The 18,370-nt window shown below is 40.1% G+C and overlaps 1 protein-coding gene across 3 annotated transcripts in view; it reads right to left on the bottom strand.

Annotated features, from left to right (window-relative positions):
* SPIDR (scaffold protein involved in DNA repair) overlaps positions 1–18,370 on the bottom strand; it is a 212,735-nt gene that overhangs the window by 108,593 nt on the left and 85,772 nt on the right. For all 3 annotated transcript variants that reach the window (XM_013368108.3, XM_021292034.2, XM_021292035.2), the window contains one exon: positions 17,842–18,061. In XM_013368108.3, coding sequence (XP_013223562.2) covers positions 17,842–18,061 — 220 coding nt within the window. The remainder of the gene's footprint in view (positions 1–17,841; positions 18,062–18,370) is intronic.

Below are 18,370 nucleotides of genomic sequence, written 5' to 3'. Positions count from 1 at the left end.
AACTCGCGTTTATTTAAGAGATTGCGTATCATTCCGGGTGTTTACTTGCCTTCCCCACACAAATACTGAGCTTAAATAAACCTAGGACGGGGCGATGGTGCCCCAGCCGAGAGTCCTGACGTGGGCTCAAGCCACCCCACATACCCCTTCTCCTTGCCCTTAAATAGTTTATCTGCTTCGGATAAACCTCAGGTCCCTGGTAGGTTTAAATCAGCTGCCTTTTATGATTCTTTCATTTTAGGTCTCGTTTCTCCACACGAAGGCACGCTGCAGAGGGGTGCCAAGGAAAACACTGACGCGCTCCCGCGGGGTGGTTTGTTTTTTTCACTTTTTAAGACATTCCCGAGAGACCGTGACGCGACAGGGATACCGGGACAGGCGGCCTTCATCCACCAAACACGGCTCTGGAACACGGATCTTCTCCGTTTTTTCACCTGTCATACAATATCTACCTTCAAACGCATGACAAAATGAGACGGGGTGGGATTTCAACTCAGCACATCCCTCATTTATCACAATACATGAACAATAAATGGCATTATTTTATTCTGCTCTTAAATCAACTGTTATAATAGCTAAAGTTACATAATAGAGATTCTAGGTTAAGTTGCAGTCGGGGAGTTTAATCCTTTTAATACATTTAGTCCAGTTAGTCTGGTGCGTTTGGGACATAAATTTTTAAAAGTCTACAACATGTCCTGCCTGAAAAAAAATATATCCCCACACATTTTAATAAACAACTGTAGCAAAGACAGGGAAGTGTAAAAAGGAGCTGTTACCAGATCATGGTGGAGCTGAAGGAGAGCTCCACCACACCAAGGGAGTGGGAAGGTAGGTTAGGAAATGTGGAAAAAATATGGAAAAACCTTCGTTTCTAGAGGACATGAAGAAAGAGCTCTTCAAGAAACACTTTTCAATTTCATGTGTCTCTAATCATGTAACAAAGAGTTAAAATATGTAATTTCATCACTCCAAAACCGACAAAACCCTCATGTGTGGATGTTAGTTTAATCATTATTTCCCAGGGAATGCAAAGGAAGCCAAAACTCACCCTGAATAGCTACGGAGTATGACTGGTGGTAGTCAAGAGTTCGCGTATATCACTCTCCCACCAAATATTTACATAATAAATACAAATTTCTCAGTGTTGACTGACCACAACAAAAAAATACAGTTCTGGAAACACTAAGCAGCAAGACAGTTGTATCACTTTCAATATGAATCGTAATTAATCAGCTAGATGCTGTCAGTGTTATTCTAGCTCTTCAGCTAGACCCAGATGGCTCCAAAACATGCAGGTAGTCTGTCAGTCCCAGTTCCCCAGCTTCTCACTCCATTTGTGGCAATTTAAGAAATAAAAAAAGTTTGGGTTTTCTCCTAATGTAGGAACTTGTTCCTAAAAGGTCAAATAAATACGTCTACCCTCTGATGAACCTCATGCTAACTATGACTTTTGGAAGGAAACCTGCTCTCTGGAGAACCACATGGTAAGTAAACACATTGCTTTCCTGGTAAGGAGCCTGCAAGTGTTGGTTACACCAGCTGGCCACATCTGACCAGCCAGAAAACCCCAAACCACCTTTCTGCCCTCTTATGCAGAGGTCACAAATATTCACATGATGCAGCATATAAACAAATTGGTATTGTCAGAAAATGTGACAACATGACAACTCATTAATTTTATTTTATAAAACTAAATGGGCACCTGGAAAAGCACTAAGGCAGCTTCCTGCAGCCACTGGCTTCTGAAAAAACCATCTGATCTGTGCTTTTACACACACATGTATAAATTTAACTGAAGTTCCCTGATGTCAACAGACAGCCACCAGTACACCTGACTATTAAATACAGTTACCATTTTTCATGTTTTGCCACAAAATGAGAGAAAAGGAAAGTGCAAGAAGTTTCTATCACTGAAAAACAGGAGGAGGAAATAAACAAAAACATTCTATTACCTAAATAAAATAGAGTAGTGATTCAGTAGAACTAGTTGATTTTCTAAGCTAAAAGGCAAAGAAAGTGAAATATGTCCTCGGTAACTTCTAAAATCAAGCTCAAGCTAAGGTGGCCTGCAGCCATTGAAGAATACTACGAGTACTACACACTTTTTAGTTCCTGACATTTCTTCTCCATTTTCTACTTTTTATCTTATACTATATGCAGAGATAGATATACACAGTGGTTTTTTTCAGCTATATATTAGGGATTTAAAAGCTCTCCCTTTTTCCTTCAGATATTTTATTTTTTAAACAAACTTCATCTTATCAAAATGTAAATACGTGCAAATCATAGAATCATTTAGGTTGGAAGAGATGCTCAGGATCATTGAGTCTAATCATAACCTAAAACTGTCACTAAACCATGTCCCTGAGAACCCCATCTATATGCCTTTTCAACCCCTCCAGGAATGGTGACTCCACCACTTCCCTGGGCAACCTGTTCCAATGCCTGACAACCCTTTCTGTGAAGAAATTTTTCCTAATATCCAATCTGAACTTGAGGCCATTTCCTCTCATCCTATCACTTGCTACTTGGCAGAAGAGACCAACCCCCTCCACGCTACAACCTCCTTTCAGGTAGTTGTAGACAGTGATAAGGTCTCCTCCCAGTCTCCTTTTCTCCAGGCTGAAGAGCCCCAGCTCCCTCAGCTGCTCCTCATCAGACTTATAATCATACCGGGTCACTTCCGAAAATCAGACTCTAGAATTTCTGAAAGATGAATATTTTAAAATGTTTGACTATTTAATCCCTAGTATTGAAGTCAGGATGGGCACAACATACACAAGCGATGAGAGCTGGGGTGTGTTCTCAGCTTCCCAGAAGCTTAAATTCATTCTCCTCTCCTGTGTTTTAGCTGCTTATTCATTCCATTATTCTTTTATCACCAGAAATAACACTGGGGTGCCAAAAGCATGAATGAAGTCACAGTGAGAACTCCCTTCTGTGCATGGTACACAGAATTAAGCTTCAGATGTGTTTGAGGAGGCCGCCTCAAGAACCTGTGACTCATGGGCCTTGTTCCACGCACACACTGCCATGCTACCAGGGCCAACTTTCTCCTGGAAAAACCTAGCAAGTGATTTGATCTCCATCTGCCAGCAACAGATGAGGGGGACACTAGATTGGAAATTCAGCCTCAGAAAACTGAACATATTTTCATGAAAAATATATTATTTTTCACCAATAGAGTAACACAGAGTCATGAGTTGTACAGATTTGCTACCGATTGGCAAGCTGACAGCAGGTTACTTGACTTATAGAGGGAGAAGTCTCTTTGTTTTCTGGCACTTATAGAAAAGGGATTAATTAATGAGTAGCAAGGTTTAGAAGACAATGAGTGCAGAGAACGAGAGCAGAAAATTGAATAATACCCAGAAATCAGAGAGAAAAAGACATTGACTCTCTTCTGTTTACACATCTGTTTGAATGGATAAGTAGTTTTCACCAACACTAAAATTTCAATTGCCAACAGTGTGCTCTGTAACACTTCAGATACTTCTAACTGCAAAGGACCAGAAACAGGGAAAAATTGTTTTAATTTCATAGATTTCCTTTTACATCTGGTAAACAAAACAGCACAGATGCCAGCTGCTAACAATACACAGGGCTAGGAGCAGAGATCCTGAGAACCAAAACTCCTGCTGGGGTTTTGGAAGGCTGGTACCGGGAGAAGGTGACAATTTCTTCGCACTACACAAACACTGCTTTGAAGTCTGTCCTTAGTTTTTGCAAGTATGCTCCCTCCTTTTGCCCCCAGTTTTTCTTTCCGTGTGTCGCTGTTTCCTGCTGCTGGCTGGACGTGGTGGTGGAATGACAGCAGCGGGTTTGCTGACTCAGATCTAAGAGACCACGATCATCAGACTTTGCAGCAGCATTCCACAGTTTGGTGCCCCAGAAAATTAAAATACTCATCTGAACCTAGCTTCCTGAGGGTGAACTTCCCGCAGTATTAAGGCACTTGGAGGGCCCATATGGGCTTGAGCGAGAGTCCGTCAATGTGTGGGAGACAGCATGCCAACTGCGCTCAGAGCAATACCAGCCTGCAGAACCTCAGCTCAGTACGCCTGGGTAAATTACCGGGTTAATTGTCTTGGTATTCATATTTATGTTCAAAAAAAGGACACGCAGATCTGAGGTCAAATCATTAAGCTGTTCCATTAAAATCTTTGGGCAAATGGACTTCAGAAAACTTCTTTTGTAATGTAAAATGGAAGCATTTGTACAGAAGTTTTGGGAGTTAATGGGATGTTAGGTTTATAGATATAATTATGTTGTTACTAAGCTGTTTACTGTTTCAGGCTTCTAATAGCTATGAGGGCTTGTTAACAATACTCTGAAATCACAGGGAAGTCTCTTCTTTCCCTTTGGTTTGGAAAGAGAAAATAAAAATTTTAAATGTGTTTATTTCCATGTTTTATATTTGCATGTAGCAACTATTTCCTTTAATGTGAAAATTTTATGATCGCAAAGTTTTCACCTCGATTTGTTTAGCTTTACTGCTTAGACAGGCATATTACTATTATCACAACAGTATGAGACTGCATTACTTAGCAGTGTTTAAAGAAAGAAAAGTCCCAAGATTGTTTCTTCATATGCACTTTATTCTTAAAGCAATAAGAAGACCAATACTGCAATTACTACAAAAATAAATAATTACAAAAATTACAGTAGTAATAACCCACCATATCTTCAGTTGTTTCCTCTTTGGAGTTTGACATTATTTGCTTTCTGCTTACCATAAAGTACATCAAGAATATGTATTTTTTGCCCCATTTGACCTCGTAAGTGGATGAAATCCATTAAATCTCGTCTGAGAGGCTTGGTATGGAACACACAGTGAGAGGCAAACCCAGTAATTAAATATGTCAAAAGGTTTCATGATAATTTAAAATCAGTGATGATTTTCACAGCAGAATCCAGAGATGAGGGTCAAAAGGAAAGGAATCGGATAACACAAACCAAGAACTTGTGTGCTTTCCCTCAAGGGTGGAGAATTAGCATAAATAAAATGTTAAAAATCACAGGACACAAAAAGTCTTAGAGAGGATCATTTGAGTAGTTAAAAAGATTCAAGGACTTAGTTGAAATGGGAAGGAGAGGGAGAGGGAGAAGGAGAGGGAGAGGGAGAAGGACAGCGAAAGGGAGAGGGAGAAGAGAAAATAATCTCCACCAAACCCAGGAACAGGTCTGTTAGGCTTTCAGCAGGTTAGAAGCCTGTCACAGCTCTTAAAACTCATGGCAAGCAGAGAAGTTATCAGTTTTTCTCCTGGCAAACTCACTTCAAAGTTTGTAAACATCTTGGGGGACGGGGACAGAAAATTACAGTGGGTTTCAGAAACATTTACAAGTGTTTTGCAGAAATGAAACTTCAGTTAGGGACGGGAGTTTTGCTCTGTGGGTGGAGGGTGGTTGGTCAGTACAAGGTCAATGACAGCCAGTGTGGAGAAGTCTTTAAAAGCATTAAACTAAATGGCACACGGCCTTCTACAGAGTTATGGAGGAGAAACTGTGTAAACAGTGTGGTGACTGTCTCATGCACATCCCTACAATCAGAACAGATAATGTACCGAGTTATTAAAAGCTGCGCAAAAGTCACTGGTGCACAAACCTAAACAAAACCCTCTTCTGCAGACTTTTTCTTCACGGATGTGAAACTTTGACGCCAGAACAAGTTCTGGACAAATAAACGCCGAGGCTATCTCGGAGAATATCAGTCGCCCAGGACCAGTTTTACCTGGGCTTTTGCTGACAACATTGCCACCTTCCGCAGCCGGCGGGAAGGGCAGGGCAGGGCCGTGGGGCTGCCGGCGGCGGAGGCGCCCGGCCCGGCCCGGGGAACCGGGACTCCCGCAGCCCCACTGCCCCGGGGGATCGCTGTGGAAACGCTGTTTTCCCGCCGCTGCGCTGCGTAAGGCGATTCCTGTTTGCAGGGCTTTCTCAAAGAGAAACGAGGCTGCTGAGGGGCCTGAAGCATAAGTCTGATAAGGAGCGGATGAGGGAACTGGGGCTGTTCGGCCTGGAGAAAAGGAGGCTGAGGGGAGACCTTATCGCTGTCTGCAACTGCCTGAAAGGAGGTTGTAGCATGGAGGGGTTGGTCTCTTCTCCCAAGTAGCAAGTGATAGGATGAGAGGAAATGGCTTCAAGTTGCACCAGGGGAGGTTTAGATTGGGTATTAGGAAAAATTTCTTCACAGAAAGGGTTGTCAGGCATTGGAACAGGCTGCCCAGGGAAGTGGTGGAGTCACCATCCCTGGAGGTGTTTAAAAGGTATTTAGATGAGGTTTTTAGGAACATGGTTTAGTGCTAGAGTTAGGTTAGGTTATGGTTGGACTCGATGATCCTGAGGGTCTCTTCCAACTGAAATGATTCTATGACTCACAGCACTAGCTGAAGCGCTCTCGCCCTGCGCGGTTCAGCCCCAGCCCGTGCCCAGCTCCAGGTGGGTTCAGCTGGGTCTTTGGTGCCACCGCAAGACCACGCTGCAAACCATACTGCTCAACAACCCTGACTTAACAGATTTTCTTTTCAAAGCAAATTATTTAACTGCTTCAGTGTATAGCGCAGTCCCAAGCACAAAAGGTCTGGTACAAGCAGCGCAGCAGACGAAGGGAAATATAATAAGGGAAAACATTCTTCATGATATAGTAAAATAAGGAATGCATCACCAGTATGACTGCTCATGTCACTTCCAAAATAGCTTAGGAAGCTGAGGAAAGCCAAAGCAGAAGGTAAGGGGAGGAGAGTACATCTCTCTTGATGCCCAGACTTGAGGATCTCTCATTTCAGATTATGATCTTGCCCAGTTTCGGTCAAGAGCAATAACAAGCCATGCATGCTACTCCGGCTTCTACATTTTCATCAGGTAGGATTCACACATGTCAATATATTAACTTTATTTAAGTTTTAACATCTGATGAAGTTATACAGTAAGGCTGGAGTTTGCCTTGCTTGCTTGCAGGGAATATTTTCCTCTGAATTGTCCACAATACATGTGTAGCTAATAAAGCATTAATAAAAGTTAATAAAGCATTATAATAGCAGTTAAATAAACAAACTACAGCGAATAATAAATTTAATGTATGAACTAATAAATTTAGTCCACATTCTGGATGGAAAATGGCTCTACCTAGACATAGCCAAAGCACATCAGCACAGCTGATAGAACAGGAAATCAATTTTCAAGAAAAGATTCAAAAAAATCAACACCGCAACCAAGTAATACCTGTACTGAGAAAATGGGTGTTGAAAATAGACAGAGAAGGGCTTTACATGTAAGATTACACATATTTTCAAAGCTCTGACCTCTTCACAAAGGCAATCTTCAATGTGTAGAGTTTGCCTGAGAACAAGATTTGTGATCGCAGGTAAGGATCCTGACCAATTAACAGCTGGAAGACACAGGAAGGTAATACTTTTATATTTGTTCTAATCTAAAAAATAAATCTACATAAGTGTGGTTTGGTGGTGGCATTTGTTTTTCTTTTTCCCTCAAAAGATGTAATTTATATTTAGGTTGTGGAAATAATTTCCCCCTCTTTGTTTTCTCCTCTAAGATGAGCTGGTGCTAAGGGCAACTTCAGGGTAACGAGTAAACCTAATGGGATTCCATTCCTTCCTGAATGGCAGTCCTCAAAAATCAGGAAATTGCAGCCGTATCTGAAGAAACTAGGAACCAAAGGCAATTCTCAAGGCTTAGGTGGCCTGTTCTAGCAGTTGATAATGAGGTATGTTGATGTTTGTTTTTAAAATGGGTTTCATTTTGAGTATAGCTAGCAAATGGCTCCCTTCTATACAGCAGGATTGGAAAGTAAACTCCCAGAGTTTAATATCACCCAGCAAAATGAAACAATCACCTCACGCCCAGCTTCTCAAACTGCAAACCAAGAGTGTCAGGCAAAGGAGGCTGCAAAAAGACAAAGAAAATAATGGACAGCTTATTTATTTTTGTGTGAGAGATGGGAGGTATGAAATATTTGGGAAGATCATAAAGAACTATCCTATTCTATACAAACAGTATAGTTCTTAAAAAAATTTGAAGAACAACTATGATATACATATACTGTACATCTGGGCTCCTTTAAGCCTACAAACCCTGTACATTCCAGCAACAGCCCGTATCAATAAAATTTACTTCTTCCTCAATCTGTACATTCACAATGCATAAAATAGTACCAGCCCTATTAAATTAATACTTATGACAAGCTCAGGGGACCAGAAGACCAGCAGTACTGGCTAAGGCACAAATGCAATGTGCAAGTCTCACATAGTTGCGTTCCCCACATTTCTCAAAAATGAACCTCGACTCGGAGGAGTGATTTTTTTCCGGGAAACACAAAAGGCAGACGTGCTGTGCCATGCTGGGAAGACAAATGAAAACACAAATACAATCAAGGCAATTTATGGTTTTATACCGAATGTGAAGTGTTCTCAAGTTCAGTGCTTTCAGTGTGTTATAGCACGCAGCATTCTAGCAGATAGTCTGCCAGGTTTTTTCGGAGTAGTTATGATCTACAATGTCTGTTCCAACAATACTTCAGAGATGTCTAAAGGGGGTATTTCTTCACAGGCTCAGTTCAAATTACAAGGTATTAGCTGAAGATGCTGACAGACTTGGGTTTGCACTTAACAGACGTGCTGGGAACAGCAGCAGCAGCTTCAAGGTGGACGTGCAGCCCTCTCTTCTACACCAGCCAAGGACCATGGAGACTGACAACAGACAATGATTCCCAGGAACGCTATGAAAAGCCCATCATCATGATCTGCTCTACAACAAACACACACCACTTATTAAAAAAAATAAAATCCAAGATTTAAGAAGGGGGGAGATGAAGTACCATCAAAACCAGAAACACCCACAGAAATGTTCACTTGGCTTTCTAACTCTTTTATCAAGGAGGAAGACATAAGAGATATCATTTCAGGAGTCCGAAGAGATTAAGAGAGGAAAAAACCTCACCAAAACAAAACCAAAAAACCACACACACAAAAAACCCCCTTCCCGCATACTGCCAAGTATGTTTTTTTTGGAGCCACATCAGTGATTTGGCTTTCAAAACACACAGTGAATCCCCCAAAGGTAAGATTAATGGTTGCACACCACTTCTAACGTCATGGATACCGTTCTGGGACTTCTGCTGGGAGAAGCCTGGTCTGCCAGAAGGCTGTACTGGGACAGTAACAAGAGAAATACTTTTTCAGGACATCTCAGGAAGCTGTCAGAGGAGTCTGCCACTCAGGGAGAGTAATACATGGCAATCTGAACAGTTAATGTTGACTCAGAAGATGGGTAGGAAGAGAAGCTTCATCAAACACACAAAAGGCTGCAATGAATGTTTCACAGCTGAACTACTTTATATACCGAAGTACATTTTTGCAGCCAAAACTCCATAAAACCACGGGCATTTTTTCTATGAGCTTTTACTGAAAGCAATCTGCCTGGTAGAAGTAACAGCAAAATTTGTTCTCCCCTTTTCCCCCAGGATACCAGAGATGTTTTAAATACTGCATCTTGGGTAGCAACATTCCAGATTTTTCAAATATTTGAAAGCAGCATTCCCCTTTTGAAATACTTGGGGTTTTAATTATTATTTCTGCTAGGAGCATAGTAATTAACTTTTGCTTACCTACTCTTAAACATGACATTCAGGAGGAAGAGTCTGAGAAAGCACGCCTTATCACCAGACATGACAATCTGGTAAATTCAGACTTCGTCCATCTATTTGCCCATACAAAACTGCATAAAGACACAAGCATGCTTAGGAGGAAAACCAACTGTGGTAGAAAACATCAAGCATATTCAAAGCCTGCACACAGAACTGCATGCAAAAATCTTACTGTAGCTACACACCTACCATTACAGTAGCAAATCACACCTACTAAAGAGAACGGCACTCGACTTTAAAATTGTTTCTTCACGGTGAGCTATGGAAATACATTGTATGTCACAAAGCGAAAGTGCTGAGCACCAATCCAACAAAAAGAAATAATCATTTTTCAAAATGTAACTTTTTAAAAAAGATTAGCTGATTACTGATAATCTTAAACATTTAAACAAACGCATTCACACAGTCAAAACTTGCTCTTTAGTGGTTAAACTACTGGAGGAATTTTGGCACACAGTCCTTTTACAAATTAAGTATTGTTTTACACGTCCCAAATGTGTTAGTCATAAACATTAGCAGAGGAATACAAATCACAGTTTTTTAATAACCGTGCAGTAATTCTGAAGTTGTTCATCTGAACTTATTTAGCTTGTTTTTCCTTCATGACTGGATAAAACAGACTGCAGGATTTTGTGCAGTGCCAGGTCTTGGCTCCATCAGTTGCTCATTAAACAAGATCTGGAATTTAGCATTGGATTGAATGCACATGGGAGCTCATGTGAAGCTGCTCGTATATCATTGATAGCTCCGTTGCTAACACAGAGTTTATCCAAGACGGTACATTTTTCGTTGACTTGAACAAAGCTGTTCGCCATCCTCTGTTTTTGACGTCAGTGGACAGCTACCCACTAACAGTATCTGTCACTACAAAATGTTTGGAATTTCCTCACTTATAAAAGCTGGGAAGTTTCAAGTACAGACCTTTCATTAAAAGAAAAAAAAAAGTACACACTATTAGATTTTCAGGATGAGAATATTTTGTGATTATTAAGATGGAGCATTTTCATTCTCACTGAATATTTTTTCCAGTAACTTAAGAATTCAAACATAAACAGCACCGCTGACTGCAAGTAATGCATGTTTAAAAACATATTTTTCCTCTTCTGTTCCTAAAACACATGGACTCAAATGTATGCTAATTCCTCTACATGTAAGCACCACTGTGAGGTGGTTAAGATTTTTCCCATTAACTGGATGCTACAATCATTCCAGTAGGATCAATGTTGGATGGTATCTAGTATTCAACAAAAATGCAGAGCCCTCCACTCCCCAGCATAAACTAGGCTATTCATATTCCCTGCCTCTTTTCTACACTTCTTTTATTCTAACAGGTGAAGTGGCACATGTTGAAGAAAGTCATCCCAGTGGAGGCTCCCTGGGGCGTGCAGCGTTACCCACCAACAACAGCTCTGGGCAGACTGCGGGGGCAACACCTGACTGCGCGTCCCCCACTCTGACAGCCGTCTAGACAGACAGACGTCTTCTGCCCCTGCTCGAGGCTTCTGTGCCGACAACAACGCATCTTAACCTTGCTCTAAAAACCAAGCTGCCGCTTTGCAAACATACTGCTTGCTTCTGAGCCCTCTGGTTTGGCTGAAAGCGAACAAACAGATCAACAACACCCAGTACTTCATTGGTACAATACAGTGGAAAGTCCCCTTTTCATTGTGTCAAGATACCATCAGCTATTAGCCAAGAGACAGACAGGCATGTCTAAAATCCAGTTTTAATCTTCTACGGGACTCTGGATTAACTATCTGGAGGATCCCATCTTCCCAAAGCGCGTTTCCACTCTTTCCTCTGTGGAAAATCCCTTTCATAGAGAGCAGCTCTTTCATCTCTGTGTTTCACTGTACTAATATTTTACGTGTGACATTCACATAGTACATCTATTTATGCCATAGTTATAAAAATAAACAAGTCTATCTCACTGTAAAAGTGTTACTGTGTTTAGTAGACATAGTCCATATCTGAAATATTGGGTATCGGTTGCTTCAGGAGGTTGTGATAGATTACAGAAATGGCATAAATTACTTGTTTTCCTCTTGGAATCAAGGTTTTATAATTCTGTATTTTTACAATTATGTCATCCACCGATGGAGGAACATAATTATTCATTTATTTGATTATTAAGATATGGTGTTATTTTGCTTTTCTACATGCAAGGTGAACCAACACAAATAATACTAATGCCGCACTGTTTTTAGTTCTAGAGACATAAAATAGGATATACCTGAGCAGCTCTACAGATACAACTTTCTCCCTTTACGTGAGGGGATGGACAAAAAATAAAATTTCTTTTTAAAAACAGAAAAACCAGTAAAATCCTAAGGACTGCACTGTCAAAACGGATAAAGCAATAAAAGTATTGAAGAAATTACACTGAAAGCTTATTAGAGACAACTTTCAGTTCACAAAAAAGTATATGTACTCCTAGTCTCAAAAGACAGCTCATCTCTTTTGAAGTGATTGCATTAGAAAAGGTATATTCTAACAAAAAAAACCAACATTTGCAAAAATCCTGCAGCTGCTCCAGCTTCTTCTGAAAGAAGCTTCAATTTTCACAACTGCATGATCTCTGAGAAGCAATTCCAAGCAGATGATATGATCTGATCTTTGGCTCCAAGGCCATTCCCATATGTACTTTAGAAATAGTGCCCACACTGGCTTTACAGCTCTGAAGTTTTGTAGAATTTTATCTTCTGAGTGAGCCTTGTCCCCCTTATCAGGGTTCTCCCACTCTGCTATTGTAACATCTTCAAAGAAAGAATGTAAAGACAGAGTGAACATCTTTTCCGATGGGAGAGATCTGACTGGTGATCTTTTTCCCCCTCTTTTCCATCTGTTTGAGTATTTATATGTGTATGTGTATATATATACATATATATATATATATAAAGAGAGAGAGAGAGAGAAAGATTTATCAACGCTTAGATTTCATCAAAGGAAGATAGTGCACAGAGATCAGTTTTGTCCAGCTGGAGCTGCCTCTCTCTGTGCAGTCAGTGGAGAAACTGAATGTATGCGAAAGATGTTCCCTACATGTCTTTAATTTGTATTTGTATTTTACCTTTAAGGAATTAGAACAAAATTAAAGGATATAGATACTTTCCTTCTTACCGAGCAGCAGTAGGTTGTTTTTGCATTTCATTATTAATGAAGCCCAAGATCCTACTTTCACATGGTCTTGTGATAGGGAGGTATTCTGTAACAATGTTCTTAAATGCTTCCCTTGACTAGTGAGAGCAACAGTGGTAAGAAGTCTCTATCAAATGGAAAGAAAACCCTCTTTAACACCAGTAACACTAGTTCACAACACCTATTTCATGTTAGTTCCTCATGTTGGTACTCTCACTGCTCACCAAGATGATGTAAGACCATGCAATGTAAGACAGCGTGTTAAGCAGGACAATGCAAAAATCACAGTAATATATCCATTTATCGTAAGTCCTGTTGTTGAGCCAACAAAACAGCCTATGACATAACCAGGCTAATTCTGAAGTAGAAGAATAGAAAAGTCCACAAAGCTAGATTGCTTCCCATACATTAACTTGTTCAGAGCTCGTTTGTGTATTTCTACAGCAACTGCCATCAGCTGATCTGCAGCAATGTTTTGTATCAGCTCTTCTTGGTAGTAAATAATTCAGACTCTTCTAAACCTCTTTCACTGAGGAGAGACTGAATCTAGTGTAACGCAAGCTGAAGTGAGAAGTCCACATTAAACACTTTCACCAGGCACTGGAACACTTTCAAAGCTGAGTAATTATGATTCCCTGTGGTTTCATAGGTTAAGAGAAACTAAAGAACAACTTTGAAGTTGCATGTTGATGTCACAGAGTTAAGTGTTTTATATACTTACCATATTGAGTTCCTAAAATAAACTCTCTTTTTTTTTTTTTTAAGCACAGAGAAGTTGCACAGGGAATAGCAACTATCCAGCCAAAGATCCTGTCTTCTGCAGTGTGTAATGGCCAGTGTTTACAGGCAATGTAAGAACAGAACACAAAGTGGTTCTGACCCCTTCCTACTATCCCAGCATTCCAGTTACCAGCAGCGTGTCAACCTCTTGAACTCAAGGTTTCATACCAGACCTTCACTATCAGTAGATACGGATCGATCTCTGAGCGTGTCCAAATCAAACGTGATCTGTCGTTTACATTGCTATTGCCAATAACTGTATTAATACCAAAGCACTTCTAGTCATTTAACTTCAGAAATACACAAAAAACATTTCAAAGTTGTTAAATTCAGTGGCAAGGAAAATAATTCTTATCTGCACTATTTTCTCCAGGTTAATTTATCTTGAATATCTGAAGGAAACTGCCTTTCCTCAAGCCCTGATGTCAGCAGAAAAATGAATCCTCAACTCTCTAAAAATATCAACTCCTAACACTTTCTTTTAGGTATGGTAAACAATTTCTATAGTTTTTACAGTTAAACAAACAAATAAAAAAACAAAACAGGTAAGCTGAAGCCATAAAATCACCACCAGTTGAACTGGAAAGCCTTTGTTCCCATTCTCTTGTATCTTTGCAGTATGAAGCAGTTTTCACTTTTTGCTGGATATGTAGTTCTGTGAAGTGAATAAAGCCTTAGTAATCAATTTAATTATACTCAGTAATAAGCCTTTCCTTTTCCAGCTGTTAAAAACATTTAATGATTCAGATCCAGTTTATAAAAATTATGAGGTGTTCATTTAAAATCTTAATCCAAGAAATTGCTCAGGTACTGCAAAGCCAACCACAGGCAAGCCTGCGCAGGCAGGGGCAGGCAGGGCTGAGTTCTGCCTGTTGTGTTCCCAGCTGGCCAGACACAAACCAGCTCCGGCCCAAAACACGCAACCGTTTTCATGTGATGTGCCCAAGTTAAGAGGCTTTTTTTGGATCCAGTAATACTGCAATAATACTTCTCTGTAGCCTCAAGATCAGAGCTGGCTCCCATCAGCCAGCTCACAGGTCAGGCAGCTGAGCACCTTCTGCCACCAGACACGCTGGTTTGAATACGTTAATCGGTTTATCGGGGTTGCTTTCCCTACAGCAAGTCACAATTCTCACATGAAATCCTTTCATTCAAACTGTAACTATGTACCTTGAGACAACAGACCCAAAGAAATCCACATAGAGTTTTAAAAGATCAGAGCTCAGTCCTGCTAATTCTTACTCTGACACAAAGCTCCTCTGAAAATCAGTGGGACCGCTCTCATGAGCAATGTCCAGGTTGATTAGATTCTTACAAGCAGCCTCCTGTCAATCTTTTATCAATTAAATTGCATCTAGTCTAGTTTTGAGGTATCATGGAACTCTGTATGCAAACAAATACCAACAAATATGTCAACAAATCACTAAACCCTGCTTCCCAAAGTATTTATACAAGTCTACCACCAGAGACCTTTCATATACCAAGTTGCGCACCAAGTTCAAAACACATACAATACAGTAACAAAAGCAAAGTCTAATTTTACAAAAGCTCCAAAATGATGCATTCACATTTTGCTCATGAAGCAAAGCAGCCTTGTGTCTGCATCTTACCTGCTCACTCAGCTGCCTGGCAGAAAGCAAAACACAAAGAACATAATTCTGGGGTGTTATTTTAAAGATACCAGGACATTCTACTCTCAGGATGCCACTTTACAGCAGCAGCAGCAGTCCACTTATAAATCACCCCATCTCATCCCATTCTGCCTTGCTATATGAGTATCTCAAAATACAGGATGGCAATGCTCAATGTGCTGTGTCCCAGCTACACGCAGGTCATTCAAGGATTGTCTCCCCCTGCATCTACTTCTTTTTTTGTTCCCTTTTGCCTCAGACTGGTGATATCAATAAGATATGTAAATATGTGTATATCACCATGTCAGGGGTAGATTTAGTTAATTGATTTTTTAAACTAGTCGCACATTTGAATCAATAGGAAAGCATTTTAACACAAACAGTATTTGTTTTTAACAACCGAAGTACAAATTCAATGCAGAGCAACAAACTACATTTCAGCATTCAGAGCTCTCAAGTCAGAGTTTAACAGAATAGAAGCTTGGAAACATGATAGAGGAAACTTCCATTAAGTGTACAAGTCCAATTTCTAATTAATGTAAACTAAAAGTGCCAAATAATAATCTAAACCAAAAACATCCATCATCCTCCCCCTTCCCTGCCCCCAGTAGGCTTAGTTTAACAGTATCCAGCCCAACTTCTTTGGCTTCTGGTTGAGTAAACAAAGAGACAACTGACATGTAGATAATTCCAAAATGATAGAACATAGGACTAGAGATGAGATATAACACAGTTTTGCCACTATTGACTAATGTCTCTATAAAGTGCCTTGAGAGGCACATGGTTCAGGAAAGCAACTCCAACAACGCAGACATAGCCCCTGCCTAAACATTCTGGGTTTATGAAATAACCTTTTGCTTCCATGAAAAGCACATCCTACTAAAATAAAAACCAATAAGCAAATAAAAAGTGATATTTCTGGGAAGACTGACAGCTATGAAGTTGTCTCAAGAAATCTCAGTTTACACATATACAGGAATAAGTTTTACGTCCAGAACATCTAAGAATTTAAACAAATGAGAAGACCACACTAGTACGGTTTGCAGAGGCTTGTAGTCTGGGAAGGATCGTATCAGTGCAGTTACATCTTCCCAGAGCAGACACGGAATAAGCTGGAGCAGACTGAGACTTACACGTGCTGAGGATACCGACAGTATGCCATTCAGCAAAAGAAAAAAAAAAAAGCTGAATCACACCCTAACTGAAGCAATTTTGCTGGTACAAAGATCTTTTTATAGTTTAAGGTCTACACAGAAAGGTACAGCAGCATAAATGCAATGCCTCGTGGTTTAAAAACAACAGAGGAAACCTGAAGAGAAAGATAGAACTGAGATGGAAGTTTGTAGGAAACAAGAAAATGGGGAAACAAAAGCAAACATAAAGCATGAGAAGAAGCTTGTTGAAGGAAAAGGTAAACAAGAACAAACTTTAGTACCTTAGGGGTGGGAAGAACTAAAAAAAAAAGCAGTGACATATCAGACTAGGACTTGATATTCAACTGTATTTCCCTTAGCTACCGATCTACTTACATCTAAACTATCAATAGTTGTATCTGTAGCCATACTAAACCACAGATTAAGTATCTTCGCTTAATTTTTGAATCACCTCCAAAAAGAGTTCAACAACATTTTAGAAGTAAAAGATTACAAACTGTTGAACCCAAAAAAAGATGTGCAGCTATCAAGGAAGATAAAAAACAGATATGGACTTTTGCAAAACAGGAAAAAGTATTTTGCAAAAGGATATGGTCAAACAGTAGAGGCAGGATTCTACTGCAGCTGGAGGCTAAAACTCAGGTAATGAATGATGAAATACATCAGATGAAAAATATTTCCTCTTTTATAATTTGAGTGGAAAAGAGTGAAAAGAAGAGTAATATTCCTACTTCAAAGTTCTCTTGAATTTTTATGAAGAGTAGACCTTCGAACCTAAAGCCACCAGCAAGCAGCTCCTTTACTATTAGTTGCATCACTTTATGCGACCCTTGAAAATCAGGAAAGTAATCCAATTAAGAAAAAGTCACAAATGTAGACCAAAGATTTTGAAAAATTCCAGAAATGGTGGCAGTGAAGAGGGACTTGGGGAAGTGAAGACAGTGACAGCAGCAGCAACGTGGAACTACCAAAACGGTGTCTACCAGTTCCTTAAGAACAGTGTGAATCTCTCATTTCTTGTTCTTTTTTCCCCCCATTTTTTTAGCTGCATGTTGTTTTTGCTAAATGCTATACAGTTAATAGAGACTTTTCCACTGAAACATTATACCCATGCTCACAGCAACAGATGAGCATTCCTGAACTACTTTGCTACCAGAAAGTATGCACTTTATTGGCCTTATCATTGATAAGACATTGCTCAGGCCTTTCTATCGCTCTAAACATGAAAATATGAAGTGAAAACAAAACTGAAGCCCTGAGCAACACTAGAGGCATCATGATACACATTTAGTTGTTATCTGAGCTATCTTTAAGGTATCTGTCAAAGTCTCTTCAGCTGCCAGAGACAGATGACCACAAGAGAGCCCTGCTACCCCCTTACCCCCAAGGTCTTTCCTACAACAACGCCACCAGCATTCCACCAACCCCGCTCTGCTCTGCAGTGCGACAGCAAACGTGGCCAGTGCTCCCTACTCACCATGGAGGGTAGATATGGATGACGTCCTGTGGCCTGCTCTTCAGGTGAGCTGCTGTCTCTCTCGCAAAGAGGACTTTGAGGATCGGTTCTTCTGCACTGACGACAGCATCCTCGGATGAAAGGGCAGCAGGAGACTGTTCCAGCTGCTGGCAGATGGCAACTTGCATTGTACACTCTTCAAACATTTCTAAGATCTTCACAATTAGAACACCAGATTTATCTGGAAAGTAAATGAAAATGAAAAAAAATAAAAATGCAAAATCTGGATGAGGAAAACAAAATTCTGGCACTCTGAAGATGTGCATTCCTCTGCTCTCTGCAGATCTGCCTGACTCTGAAAAATCCACATATGAGTAGAATACATTGCCCCATCAAAAGGCTTATGTTAAGGTTTGCTGGTCATTTACCTCTTCTTTGTAGATTCTATTAACTGTGAAGACAAAAGCCTACCAACTCTTCTTCCAAACACCAGTGAAATCACAAACTCCTTACAAGAAGCCCTTTCCCATCAAGTATGAACTTTTTAACC

Source organism: Columba livia, chromosome 2, assembly GCF_036013475.1.
Source record: "Columba livia isolate bColLiv1 breed racing homer chromosome 2, bColLiv1.pat.W.v2, whole genome shotgun sequence".
Lineage (NCBI taxonomy): Eukaryota > Metazoa > Chordata > Aves > Columbiformes > Columbidae > Columba > Columba livia.
This window is presented reverse-complemented; position numbering and strand designations above follow the sequence as displayed.